Raw genomic sequence first — 13,493 nt, forward strand, 5'->3', positions numbered from 1 at the left:
GCTTTTAGTTAGTTTCAGCTAGCTAGGGCAGGAGAGAGAGCCAAGCTACACCCACAGCGAGGACTTTCTCAGTTTGCCATCTCACTCCAGAACAAGAGGTTTTATTGTTTCATATCATTCATTCTTTATACTTGTATGCACTTTGTTTGTTAAGTAAAATAGTTTTTTCCACTTTTCTCCAAAGAAGTTTTTTACTGGACCGGTTGGAGAGAGGGGTCACTTGGGTTTGCTTCATGGAGGGATCCTATTCAGGGGTTTTCTCCCAAATTTGTCCCTAAACCAGGACAGGAGGGAAGGTAGTGGTATGTATTTCCCAGAAGCATTGTTCAGCTTAACAGTAAATGTTTCAAGGAGGAAGGTGGATATTCCAGCTCTTGAAAGATTTTATACAATACATGGTACATAGAAAGGAGGAAACATTGTTTACATGCTTTTGCTATTTCAGATTTGGCCTTCTAATGAAGCTAAGCACTTAAGCAAATGTTTTCCTGATAGTTTAGTCTGATCATAGAGCCATAACTATAGAATGTTTATTATAGAAAATGACAGATGAGAGTTGGTATGCCTTAACACCTTTAATTCATCTTTAAATTTCACAGCCAAAGGGTTGTGCCTTAAGGCTTTCAACAATGCATTTCTTTCCTAATAGTTAACTTCTGTGTTTTTCTTCTCAACACCAAAAAAACTAGTTTCAAACTTAGAACTGTGAATTTCTCCACAGTGAGATGAAGGTGCTTAGGTGATGGAAAGGCACAGAGGCGGTTACGAAGAGACTGCTGTCAAGAACAAACTAGTGTAGCTTTATTTATTGCCTCTCTTCTTACTTGTGCTGCTTCTGGTTGTAACAGGTGAATTCCTCGAGGTTGTTGTGATCTTGACCTTCAGCATGCTCTTCAGGAACTTAAAGATGGGTTGTAAGCAGCAGGAGGGTGCTAAACCATACTTTTCTGTTCCAGCAGAGAAAGCAGGACAACTTACTCTCATGAGAAAGCCCACAGTTTTATTTAGGGGTTTACTGTTTGACACCCATTCCCGGCAGTTTCTGTGTATCCATTCCTGTATTTCTGGATCATGTCTGCTCTGGTGCTGCACGTTGTGCAAGGAGTCGATGAACGCCACAGAGTACACTTTATTCATCACCTCACTTTTCCTCTGCACCAGCAGATCAACAAACACCAACCCACCATAGCCATGGGCAATGAAGGCCATGTTCCTGGCTGCACTCTTTGCAATGAAATGATCCCATACATACAGGGTGTGCTCCTCAGGGCTGCTGCTGCCTCTCTTGGGGATCCACCAGACAGACTCTGTAAAAGTAAGCTCCTCTCCTCTGGAAGAAAATCTCTCCTTTTCAGTCTTCAGATCAGTGAAGTTGTCATTGGGGTTCAGTACAATCACTTCCCAGTGGCTTTGCAGGGCCATTTTGATGAATGGTATTTGTGTTCCATGTCTCAGGCCCTCACTGACAATGGCCCTTCGCCCCCACTGTCCAGCACAAAAAACTCCACGGTCTTGAAGAAGGATAATTAGGCAAGAGGAACTTGTTAGTGCATTCTTGCTCATGAAAAAGAAACTTCTTGGTTCATCCTCTGTAGCGTCAGTAGGAATACAAACCTTCTGCAGCATGCAGACTCTTTCCAGGAGCTCATAAACATACTGGGTAATAAAATGTCCCAGAACTTCATAACGTTTGTGATTCTGCTCATGTCCATTCTTGTAGTAATTGAAAACAAAGGACTCATTTGTATCCAGGTGCCTCAGTTCCCCTTTTATATTGAAGTCATATTTTAGTTCCTCTTGATACTGTGATCCCTCTGTTAGTTTCCTCAAACTGAGTTCACGCTGGATTTGTAACCACTACAAATTAAGAAGACTATTACATCAAAGTAGTGGTGGACCTCCACACAACACCTCTCTACCCAGCCCCCACATTACATTAGAATTCAGATTTAAAAGCTGTTACAAAGGAAATACTTGTTGATCCAGAGTATTTCGTGGTGATGTATAGTAAACCAGCTGCTTCTAAAGTCTCTTAGAAATGTCAGTTGTGAAGTTCCAACAGCACTAACTCCTCTGCCTTTATTATGCCTTATTTCAGTCTGGTAGTTAAAAATTTGTAAGCTAGCATGTTTATTTAATGATCTTTTTAAGGTAGATTGAGTTAAAGGCTTTAAGTAGGAGGCACATATGTGGTTCATTGTTCACTTGAACAACTTTTATTGTGCTGTCTCCTAGCCATTATCTTGGAACTCCACTGAGTTTCAAGGCAACCTTTGAAATACAGGCCTTGGCAGTAGGAATAGTCAAAGTGTCGTACTGGATCCTGAGATTTTCAAGAAAATAAGCTGCTCTTACTAAGGACTTTAACTTTTCCATTGCTTGTGTACCAGCATACTCTCCATGTTCTGCCCTCAACTGCACTAGATCAGATAATATATGTATGTGATTGCTTTCTGCAAATCACTCTAGTTAGTCATTCATCCTTGCAAGCACTTTCTGCATGGAAATACAGGAATGGATGACAGAATAAACTAGCCACTGTGATCCAGGAGCAGGAGAAAAGAAAGTCCAGGCAGCAAACTATCATGAGGTTGGACTGAGGTCTCCAATTTCAGATGATTTCTAATGACTGGTATGAATTATACCAGGAAGTGATTTTTCTACAGCGGAAAAATTAAGTTTAGCGGAACCTTCTATTTTCCTAGTAACTCTTCAATCTACAACTGACTGTGACTGGCTGCAGAATGGCAAACAGGGTATGACCTTTGGTGTGGTCAGAATCCTGCCTTCACAGGAGTTTAGTCCTAATACAGTCTTTTTTTTTTTTTTTTTTTCCTGTAAGTGGTCTTAATCAAGTTATAGTTGGAAAATTAGACTATATACCTTTAAGATTTTCTTGCTGAACTATAAGAAATTTTATAGAACACAGTAAATTACATTCTGTGTTGAAAGTCACTATGCCATCTGATAAAGCCAATTACTAGGACAAAAAGTGTTCTGAATATTTTCATGTAAGCAACTTGAGTTGGAACCCAGCTCTTTCAAGGAAGGTAAGGTGCTTAGAAGATTGAAAATTATTTCTTACACTCCCAAATTAAAAACAAACAAAACCAACCACATTTTTGCTTTTCAACATATTAACACCATATATATTTTCCTTTTGACTGATCTCCACTGGGCTAGTGTTATTAAGTCCTCTCTTCAGGAGTTATTCCCATCTTCTAAATAATAGAGAGCAGAAAATTATACTTTCTCCTTTTTATCCTATTAATCAGTACACATAGAAAAAGGGAAAAAATCATATACTATGATATATAATCCATTTATTACTATCTTGCCAATTTCTTGAAATTGAAACGGCACGAAGAAAATGCAAGGGCACCCATTCACCTACTATTTTTTCATTCTGCAGGAAGGCACAATAGACACAAAGGAGATGGGAAAACAGTCTGTTTGCTATACTACTGAAATATGAGCAATTGAGGCAAAAGATATAACAGTAGGAAAGAAGCTACCCATATTCCACTTGCTCCCATGAGACAAAGTGGGAGAAAACCTGACATATTCTAAGGAAATATATGTAAGAAAGGAAGACACACCTTTCTGTGAGAATTAGGAATAGGTAGATGCAGTTTCCTCGGAATGGTATGCTGGAGGGTGCCTCTCAGTTCCTTTCTCTCCCCACCCCTAAAAGACTGGAGAGACTAATTTCCCAGCATACTCTGAATAGGAGGTTACTATTCTCTTACTTCAGCGACTAACAGCAACATTACTTTCTCAGTTCCATAACAAGGATTTGTGATTCCACATTAAACCCTGAACATCTGCTTCACAAAGCATTGTGAAGGGTTGCTGAAGATTTCAGGAGGCCAAAACAAACAAACAGCTTTACGTAAGGTGCACATATGACTTTCCTTCCTGAAATTACCTTCCAGATGAAAAATGAAAAGTTTTGAGGCAATTAATAATAGGTTATCACTTAAGAGTTTACCTAAATAGCAGCTTAGAATTATATACTTATTAGTCCAGAGGACTGATTTTATTGTAGTAACACAATTAATTATAGAATTAAAATGTAGCAATTACAGATTGTTCTAGATACAATTGCATAATGCATGTACTTCTTTGTTGTAACTCTGCATTCTAAATCAGCTTTGATAGCTGTTTGTACTGCATTGTCTATATATAAATGCAACATTCAAGGTTGTATATGCTGGCAGCGTTTACAATTGCTACCTTAATTTTAAAAATTTGCTTTTGGGGGAAAAATAATCCCTATTTCTCATCCTCCTACTTTTCTATTCAGATTCTAAAATGCTTCAGATGTAAATTCAGCTGGTGCTTGTTGCAGCATTTGGCATATTCTAAACACTATTGCAGTATAAGTACTATATATGATCTATGAAGATTACTTTGTTTTCCATTTAAAACCACCTTACTGTAGTAAAGCCCAATATTACCATATGCTCTCTTGTAAAATCTGTCATCATCATAGATGGAAATCTTTTTCACTCTGGGAGTGTAGACAAGTTCTCTGCATGAAAAAGATAAACCCAATCATGGTTTCAGTTTTCATTACTTTACATACTGGAGTGTCTATCTACAAGACGTGTCAATAGCTGATAGTTTGTAGCCATCTAAAGCACTCCAGATGGTTCCAAATTACGAACTAACCTCTCACGTTCGTAATTCAGGCCTTACAAAAAGTTAAAGCTAAACCTCGAGTATGAAACTAAACATTTGTCCACACCAGTTTTAATTCTCCCTGCCCAAGAAGAAAACAAAACAGAAAGCTCCACACAACACTTACAATTCTGAAGCTGTCCCGAAAAATTAAAAAACAAACAAACAAAAAACACAAAGAAAAAAAAATCCTAGCCAACAAATTTTCGTCGTCCCCTTGGCCACAGGAGTACTTCTAAGGGCATCAGCTGCCACCCGCGGCCAGCCGGGGTTATGAGGGCGCTCCCCAGCTGTGCATCGCCCCGTAAAAGAGATTAACCTGGCGGGGCCTGGCTGTCAGCTGAGGGAAACTTCATTAGCGAGGTACAACTTAAACCTGGGTCGAGTTCACTACCGCTTCTTTAAGAGTAATGAGGTTTGCTCGCTTCTTTAATGGCTTTTAGCCGGTCGGTACCGAGCTCCTCCCGAGTAGGTTGCGGCCCCGAGCGGCAGCGGGCGGGTGTCGGCTCCGGCCCGGCGGGGCGGTGCCCGGCCCGGAAGTACCCGGGGAAGCTGCGCAGCGGCGGTGGGGCCGGGCCGGGTAAACAGCTCCGGGGCTGGCGGCGAGTGCTGTGCGCTGCTGCCGCGACCGCCGGCTCCCACCCGCTGCCGGCCCTGTGGAGCGGGGAGCACGGCAGGGCTGCAGCCGGCCGGCGGCGTCTCGGTGGGGCCGTGCGGCCGCTGTCTCCGCGGGGCGGCCGCGGTGTCTGCCGCGAACGAGCGACGCCGGCAGGGCTGTTGAACGGAGGGCACCGAGAGACGGAGGGAGCGCTGGTGGCGGCGTTGCTTCGCCTCTGGGAGAAGGCTGAGGAGAGAGTGTGAAAAGGTGGAATTGCTGTCTCAGGCCCTCGGGATTTGCGGGTTTGTGAGAGGGAAGCCGTTGCCCTGCTAGCGGGAGGAGCCGGGGCCGGGGGAGCGGGGGCCGCGGAGCTCGGGGCCCGCAGCGCTCCGCCGGCGGGCAGCCCTGTGCCGGGGCCGGGCTCATGCGGTGACAGTCCGGGCGCTGCCGCTCCTGGGAGGTGCCTGTTCCCCCGAGCTGTCAGGCGGCCTCCGCTTGTCCGCTCTGCCTCGTCGCAGGCGTCAGAACTGCCGGTGCTCTGGCTTTTCTTTATCGGTCTGTTCCCCACACTGGGGGACTCTGGCTCTAAGCTAAAAAAACTGCTGAGATAAGTAAAAGTCCCCCAACTTGTCTTCTTCAGGGACTCCAAACCAGCTGTCCTCTTTGAAGGTTTTATGCCAGAGTCATACAGCATGTGTATAAAGAGAATACCTATAAATGCTGGAAGCTCTGGAGCTGTGTTCTTCCAGTGATGGAAATTGATAGATTTAACAGGAATCCTTGGCTGTTATTTTTTTCTTGGAGCCCTTGCAGTGGTACAGATGTCCTCTTTTCACTCTGTAGTCCAAGTACGAACTGCTTATTAGTTGTGTGCTTGCAGCAAGGAGTTAATCAGTAAATATCTTAGCTGAGGATAAATTCTAGGACAACTTCATTTGCAACTCTGTCTATGCTGACGATCCAGAGCTTTGCCCAGGTGTGTGTCTGTCTTGTATTGTGGCTGTCAACTGCTGTTTATCAAGGTCTGTAGTGACAGGACAAGAGGGAATGGTTGTAAGTGGAAAGAGGGCAGGTGTAGATTGCACATGAGGAAGAAATATTTTCTACAGTGAGAGTGGTGAGACTGGAACAGGTTCTTCAGAAAGAGAAGCAGTGGATGTCCCATCCCTGGGAGTGTTCAAGGTCAGGTTTTGAGCAACCTGATCAGCTGAAAGATGTCACTGCCCATGGCGGGAGGGCTGGAATAGAAAATATTTTAAAATCCCCACCCAACCCATGTTATGAATGTATTTTCTTTGTTCTAGTTTGCTCAAAAATTATTTTCTTGTTCTTTCTTAGTGCCTACTACTGTGGTTCTACTTCCCTCTTAATCAATAAACCAGAAATTTTAAAGTTTATTTCTTCTTTTTTTCTTTTCTTTTTTTTTTTTTTTTTTTTCCCAGTAGAGAAAACCATGTCAGGAAGAACATCATCTTCAAGTCACGTCAGTGTAAGTGTTCCTGAAATTTTCAGCATTTTATTTTGAGGCTGTGGGTATCCTGGGGTGTTCTGATGTGTTTGCACAACCAAATTCATTCTTTATGGATCGAACTTCTGCTTCGTTAGAACATGCTTTTTCATGGGAAAGTTTTTATTGTAGTAGCAGTCAATACTAATGTCTACCGTTGTACATCTATTAATACATTATAGGTTTAGCATTTGATTACACATAAATAGGGTGTTTTCCAAATTATTTTAAGACCTAGGCTAACACCTAAAATTTTAGAGTAATTTGAAGTAAGTAGGACAGCTGCAAAACTGTGTAAAACTTGGTTGTCTGGAGAGATGTCCTTGTAGCCTTCTTATGCTGATGTGTATTTTTTTCCCTAAAATATCCATATTAGAAATGGGAGTACTGGTGAGAACAAATGGTAGATGTAGTAACTGGTGTGATTGGTTAAGGTCTGGGTGATCTAGCTGTTTCCAGGGTGTTTATGCGCTTTCTCTGGCCCTTGCTTCTACAGGTGGGAACCTTCAGGAAAGTATTGCTGATTTAGATGAGTTTGCCAAGTGTGTACTCGCCTGTATGTGTAGAGTTAGTCACTTTATATTTGGGAAAAGCTGAGGCAGCTGCATACCTTGTGTTTAGCATAGATTCAGACCTCACTTTGCCTGTTGACTTCATGCTTGTTCTGTAAGTTAGTTGTGGGTGCTGTAAACCAGCATCTTCTTAATGAGTACAGGCATTGGGAAGATGCTGTATGGTGAGCTGGAAATGTTGCTGGCTCATGTGTCTTGTGCTTTTTATCTCTTTCTGTCAGTTGTCTCTTCTTTTTACTGAGTCTGACTTTATCTGTACTTAATATTATCTGTTATGTCATTGCAGAGGTTATTAGAATCTCTTTAATTTTAAATGTATGTTAAAATTCTAGATAACTACGTTCTTGCAATCTCATAAGAGATGCTGCTAGTCAGGCAGCAGGTGGAGGTCTGAAGGAAGAAATCTGTTCCTAGCTATTACAGTGCAGATCAGAAACATGCATTCTGACTGATAAACGTGTTTCTAGGCCACTTCTAAAGCAAAACCAGCCAAATTTGAAACAATCTATTTGTAGAAGTTCCTGAATAAGAAAATGTCTTGCTTCAATCCATCCATGTTGACTGAAGAGGAAGTAAGGTACTCGTGTGAGAAGTTGCCTGTGTGTGACATTTGTAAGGATACAAATGAGTTTGAGGAGTCTGTTATTAAAGGAGTATTTGTTAGTGTTTGACCAGCAAAGGCAGCCTGAGATACTGTACAAAAATTTGGGTCTAATTACAAAAAACTTTAATCTTAAAGTCTCAAAGGAGTGTAAAGAAGTAGTAAGAGCACTCAAGATTCAGACTGAAGGATTGAAATATTATCTCTATGGTGCAGCATGCTTCATTGTGGTGTGTCTGGAGGACTACCTGCTGAGCTAATGAATGCAGTTAAGGTGCTAATAATTGTTAGAGTCACTGTTCTGGAATCCCTGCTTGTAATTTCATGTTACAATGCAAGGCATCTGGTGGCTTGCAAGTCAAGTTCATAGGGTGCTTTACAGTGTCCATCATATGGAGTAGCTTCAGCTTTTTCCTGCCTGAGCTAAGCTCAGTTGTCTGAGAGTTGTAAATGTTGCATTCCCTCTCTGATACGTTTTCATCTGGTTCTATTTGCAATGTCAGGTTTTGTTTCTCAGGATGCCTGGAGCAATAGCAGTGCTTGGAGTTTGCAATGACAATAGCTGATACCACTTTGAGCACATTAAAGTCTGTTTGATGCTAAATTATTATACCAAAATACTTGAACTATTATAAGATGTAATTGTTCTTTATCCTGGTTTTTTTTTTTTTTCTTTTGAGAAAGCAAACCTGGTCATGACATTCAGCTATTTAGTTTTCTCTTTATCATTCTCTAAGCTGAGACAGTTAAACTAGAGGGTAAACAAATCAGTATGAACTAAGAAAATGGTGCCAGTGGATTGGTTGTCACCTTTTTGTCATGTTTGAGGCTGTAAAGTTAATGAAATAGAGCTTTTATGGATGGTTCATGTGTTAAAACTAGCTCATCATGTGATGTGACACATGATTTGGCATCAAGTATTAATGAGGAATGCATTTCACGTAAAGTCACAAGTCAGGGCTTCCCTTACAACTTTATTTTGCTCAGTTAAGACAACTTTGTACGTGGCTGTATGTCAGCTCGTAGCATCAGTGGTTAATTTAGTTTTACCATGTGTAACATCATCTATTTTCAGTTTCGTATACCAAAGAAGAAAACAGACACCAAGTCAGAGGATGTCCAAGTTCAGTCCCCTTTGGCAAGGCTCCCAGGCTCCCACCATTGTGACTACCCTTTAAAAGAGGTAAAGAGAAGCTCTTCCGAGTGTAAAGTGTGTAGGAAAATGTTTCATGAGGTTTTGGTTTAGTTTTGGAGGCTGGGTTTTTTCAACACCAAGTGCTGCCTTGTGACCAATAACTGATCCAGATTGTCTTGAGAGAGACAAGTGTGTAAGTCTGAAACCTGTTTGCAAGCATACGTTTACAGAAATGGGAGTCTTAGTGTCGTGTTTCCAGCCTGAACCACTGAGAAGCAGTTTGTCTTCCTGCGTAGTTTGAAACTATCTTGAAAGTCATTAATTTAAAGGTAAAGATGATATTTAATTTTTTTAGTTGATTGTCTTCTGACTACTGAACACTTAAGTTGTATTCAAATCACTTACTAACCTTTTTGTTTTATGGAAATAACCTTTATATTGAGTTTTCAGTTATCCAAGAACTTAAGCTTTTAAGAAAGTATACAAAGTACTGTAGGACTCCTGACAGAATTTTAGGTGCTAATACAGAAATAACTGTATTAAGACCAAAAGACTGTAAGAGTCTTATGGCATTTCTCATAACTGAGTGTCTGGATCATCTCAGTCACATATAGAAGCAAATATTTGCCTCAATAAATCTGTACCAAATTTAGTAAGCATTTCAGATGTCAAGTGTTGGAAACATTTTGCTATTCTTGTTCTCATTCAGCTCAGCATCCAGTTTGTTGCTGGTTTTAGTGCTTTCAGAATCTGGGCCTGGACAAACAGACCTCAGAGGAGGTTGAAAGGTGTAGTGAGGGAAGGTAGGAATGTTTTTTTGGCTTACAGTAGAGGTGGTAATCTGATCCAGGTCTCTTGGCAGGCCGGGTCATTTGAGAATGCTGCAGTAGAGACTCACTGTGGGGTTGTGTTCTATACTGGTAATGTTTCAGTGAACAGAGCATCAGTTGCAGTCAGGTTTTGAAATGGGAGGTGTTGTCTCCTATGGCTACAAGCAGCAACCTCTTGGGCAGGTTCAGACAGCACTTGCATGGAGTTCTTCCTGTATTTCTCTGCCTCTTTAAAAATAATGATTTGAATGGGTGATTTGAAAAATACTTTATTTCCTTGTTATTTCCTGGATGTTGTCCAATTTTCCATTTCTTATTTTTCCTATCTATGTCTATATATTTCCAACTTTTCCATGTTTGGGGGGATTTTAAATGCTTTAAACACTGACTAGTTTATATATTCTACTTTAAAAAAAAATTGGTTGTGAGTTGTCAGGGTTTGCACCATGTTGTTTGAGAAACTTTGTGCAGTTTTCAGTGATTTGGGTGTCTAGGTCTCTCTCCCGTGCTTGAACACCAATGGTATGAGGTGAACTAGATGAAGCTTTAAGGAAGAAAGAGGGGAGAGCTTGCTGCCAACTTTAATAATGGACTTATATTTGCATTAGGGTTAGTCCCTAAGGTAGCAAAGAGGTTGATTTGGAATGCTCCTTTCAGACTTCACTAAAGTTTGTAGGATATGCATGGGCATGAACTTTTCAGATGCCCTTTCAAACCACACTTAGTCCAGGGTGAAGATAAGTTTGTCTGCTTTCAGCCTGAGTGGCATAATTTTCAAGCATCTCTTGGGTTTATTGTATTTTGAATTTTAAGAAATGAGGAAGATTAGGAGGAGAGTTGGGAGGGCTGGAGGTTTCTGTAATTTCAATAATAACTACAGTTGTTGTGGTGGGGCTTCATTTATTTAATTTGAAAATATAAGTACCTTCTGGTGAGGTAAGAGAATTTGGAAAAAAATGAAGTCTTGCTGTTCTGGGGTTTGCCACCTTCTAAGTACCAAATCTTCAAATTTCTTTTCCATAAAGAAATTTTGTCATTTATATCCATATTGTAACCTGTAAAATTTGCCTAAATGCAAATTGAGTTAGCCTCTACTTTCTGCATCTTGTGTATTTGTGATTATATGGAACAGGCATAATAATATTGAAGTCTGTGTTTGGCATAGTCCCCCTTGAAATTGGGAAACATTAGAATTGTCCTGTGTATTTCTTCAGGAGAAAAAAGTTCTATTCAAGATTAGGTGGTATGTGGGTTCTTTAAATCAAGCAAATGAATTCTTTGCGAAGTTGATATATATGCTCTTCATAACTTGGATATATTTGGTCAGCTGCATTGTTTGTATCCTGTTTTTCTAGTGCATTATCCATTATGACATTCAGGTTTGTTGAAATCGGCCAATTTTATTTGTTTTGTTTCAGTGGAGATTAAGTGCTAACAACAGGAAGCCTTCCACAAAAGGAAAAAAGCAAAAGGATTGCAACAGACGCAGCTGTAGTGATGAAGAATCAATTGGGTAAGAAGTCACCTCAAGATTAGTTTATCTCTGTTTGCATATTCAGAGTTACAGTCTTTTTTGAAGAGTGTCTCTGGTCTCTAGATAATTTTTTGTGTCATGCAGAGATGGTTTTCAAGCTTTTGGTAGGCTTTCCTTCAGGGAATCATGCTTCAGTGGTCTAATGGGAGCTGTAACTTTTCCTGTGTGCAATGGCAGCACAAGACTGACATTATGGAATGAGAGTGCTTACTGGAGGAATTACTGCTTGTTAACCTGCTTGGAGTCCTGAAAGGTGTTCATTACTCTCTGAGTGTAAATTGTCATTCTAGCCCTAGATATCTTTAGGTATGTAAGAAGCGTCCCAGAATTCTTTTTCTCGTCCATTTTTGTTCTGTAGTCCACACTGATTAGTCTAAGCTTTATTAACTCTTTAAAACAATTTAAAAATCCCTTAAACAGTATGGTGATTAGTGGTGGAAGGAAGAAAAAAGTGAGAGCTTTTTCACCTCTGTTACTGTTAAGGCACTTAATTAATTAAGACTGCTGAGGTGTCACTTCTTTATTCTGTTGCCAAGAGCAAATATCTTCATTTCTTTGAGATTATGGCAAATTATTGATATGCTATTGTAAGTTAAAATAATCATCTGCAGAGCTATCAGCTAGGTAATTGTTTTATCCAAGAAAATTTTGAAGCTCTAATTTCTGTGGTTGACAAATGGAAATGAAAATGTACAGCTAGATTTGTTAGCATCAGCTAGGAAACATAATGAATGTGACAAATGAATGTTTGTTGTAATGAAACAGTTGTTATTCCCCAAATCACTTAATTCTAAATGAATGAGTAAGCATTCTCTGCCCTTTTTTCTGACTGCAACTAAACTTGCCCATAAGTGGTTTCTTATTAGGGGCAGCTGTTAAAAAACAAGTGCACATGTAATGAAAATGTAGGTGAATTGTACACTGCTGAATTCTGTGGGTTTGTGGTTGATGAATAGTCATTGTTTAACCTGGTCTGTGTATTCAGAATGCTTCAAAGTGTTGCAGGGAAGAGCTGAAATTGTAAAAGATGCTGAGTTTATTTTTTATGTCTCCTCAGAGGCATAGCTGTCAGTTTACCTGTACTTACCTCAAAAAGCTTGTCAATAACTTTTAACTGAGGGAGCAGCTCACAGGGTCAGCCTAACAAAATTAAATTGCAATTTCCTGAATTCTATTTATGTTGTGACATAGTTGATATTTGATATCAAGATGTCAATCTTTAAAGGTCTTTCAGTAAACTTTGAACTGATCTTTAAACATTGAGAAGTTTGGTTTCTTTGGAGCTGCCTTTAGATCAGTTGTGTATTAATTTTCTGTTGCATATGTTTATTTCAATATGTAAGAGACTTTCAAATAGCATTTATAGGTGTTCCAAAATTTTTACACAAATTGTTACCAGCACAATAGGGAGATGTTATTTAGACTACAACCGACAGCAAATATTCACATATTAAATCTGTACATTTTCCAGTTCCTTGAAGAAAGGTGTGTGTGTCTAGAGACTAGGTGGAGCCTCTCTGTGAAATAAATTTACTCTTCTGTCTGCAGTGAAGTTTGTACTAAGTGTTCCGTTTGGGCACTCAGTGTTTCTCAGTAAGTCAGAATCAACATAGTGACTGCATTGCATAATAAGTGGAAAGAGCACATAGATTCTAAAGAGGTGGTGTTTGTTGAGCAGGCGTCTGAGAACTGACAAAACTCAGAAGAGGAAAGAGTGAAGCTGTGTGCTGCAAGTCTTTCTGATGCAATGGTTTTTATTCCCAGTGAGGAATTTTTCATTTGCATTGCAAAGCAGGAAATAAGTCTTAATGACAAACTTCTATTAGCACCTGATATTTTAAAAGCAATCCCTTTGTTGATAGGAGCCAATCTCAGATGTTCAGGGGGATGTTTCATCTAAAGTGTTGCTTCAGGACTATTACTGCCACCTAATTTTAGTCATAAAAGACAAAGTAGATATATTAGCACAAACCTACACCTTCACACTGGGTTTTTTAAAAACTTCTGTATTGCAAAATTTGATAGTCAATTGC

At 40.0% G+C, this 13,493-nt stretch overlaps 2 protein-coding genes across 19 annotated transcripts in view; one reads left to right on the forward strand and one right to left on the reverse strand.

Moving 5' to 3' along the window:
- Window positions 1-508: 508 nt before the first annotated feature.
- LOC120748577 (putative protein FAM172B) lies at window positions 509-5,205 on the reverse strand. 2 transcript variants are annotated; one of them, XM_040055108.1, is made up of 4 exons: window positions 4,811-5,205; window positions 4,461-4,534; window positions 3,600-3,704; window positions 509-1,857 (listed from the first exon to the last, which is right to left on the reverse strand). In XM_040055108.1, the coding sequence occupies exons 2-4, from the start codon at window positions 4,491-4,493 to the stop codon at window positions 802-804; spliced, it is 1,194 nt and encodes a 397-aa protein (XP_039911042.1). In that variant the 5' UTR covers window positions 4,494-4,534; window positions 4,811-5,205; the 3' UTR covers window positions 509-801. The 2 variants fall into 2 exon arrangements, with proteins under 2 accessions (XP_039911042.1, XP_039911044.1); XM_040055110.1 differs by lacking the exon at window positions 3,600-3,704.
- The window catches only part of SENP7 (SUMO specific peptidase 7), a 43,192-nt gene continuing 34,696 nt past the window's right edge, over window positions 4,998-13,493 (forward strand). For 3 of the 17 annotated variants that reach the window (XM_040055088.2, XM_040055095.2, XM_040055096.2), the window contains exons 1-4: window positions 5,395-5,548; window positions 6,724-6,770; window positions 9,037-9,144; window positions 11,345-11,439. In XM_040055088.2, the coding sequence (XP_039911022.1) occupies window positions 6,735-6,770; window positions 9,037-9,144; window positions 11,345-11,439 (239 nt within the window). In that variant the 5' untranslated portion in view covers window positions 5,395-5,548; window positions 6,724-6,734. Of the gene's footprint in view, window positions 5,047-5,134; window positions 5,152-5,190; window positions 5,286-5,394; window positions 5,584-6,723; window positions 6,771-9,036; window positions 9,145-11,344; window positions 11,440-13,493 lie in introns of those variants that run through there. The other 14 variants (XM_040055097.2, XM_040055101.2, XM_040055092.1 and 11 more) reach the window with 13 other exon arrangements.

This window comes from Hirundo rustica, chromosome 2, assembly GCF_015227805.2.
Source record: "Hirundo rustica isolate bHirRus1 chromosome 2, bHirRus1.pri.v3, whole genome shotgun sequence".
Taxonomy (NCBI): Eukaryota; Metazoa; Chordata; class Aves; order Passeriformes; family Hirundinidae; genus Hirundo; species Hirundo rustica.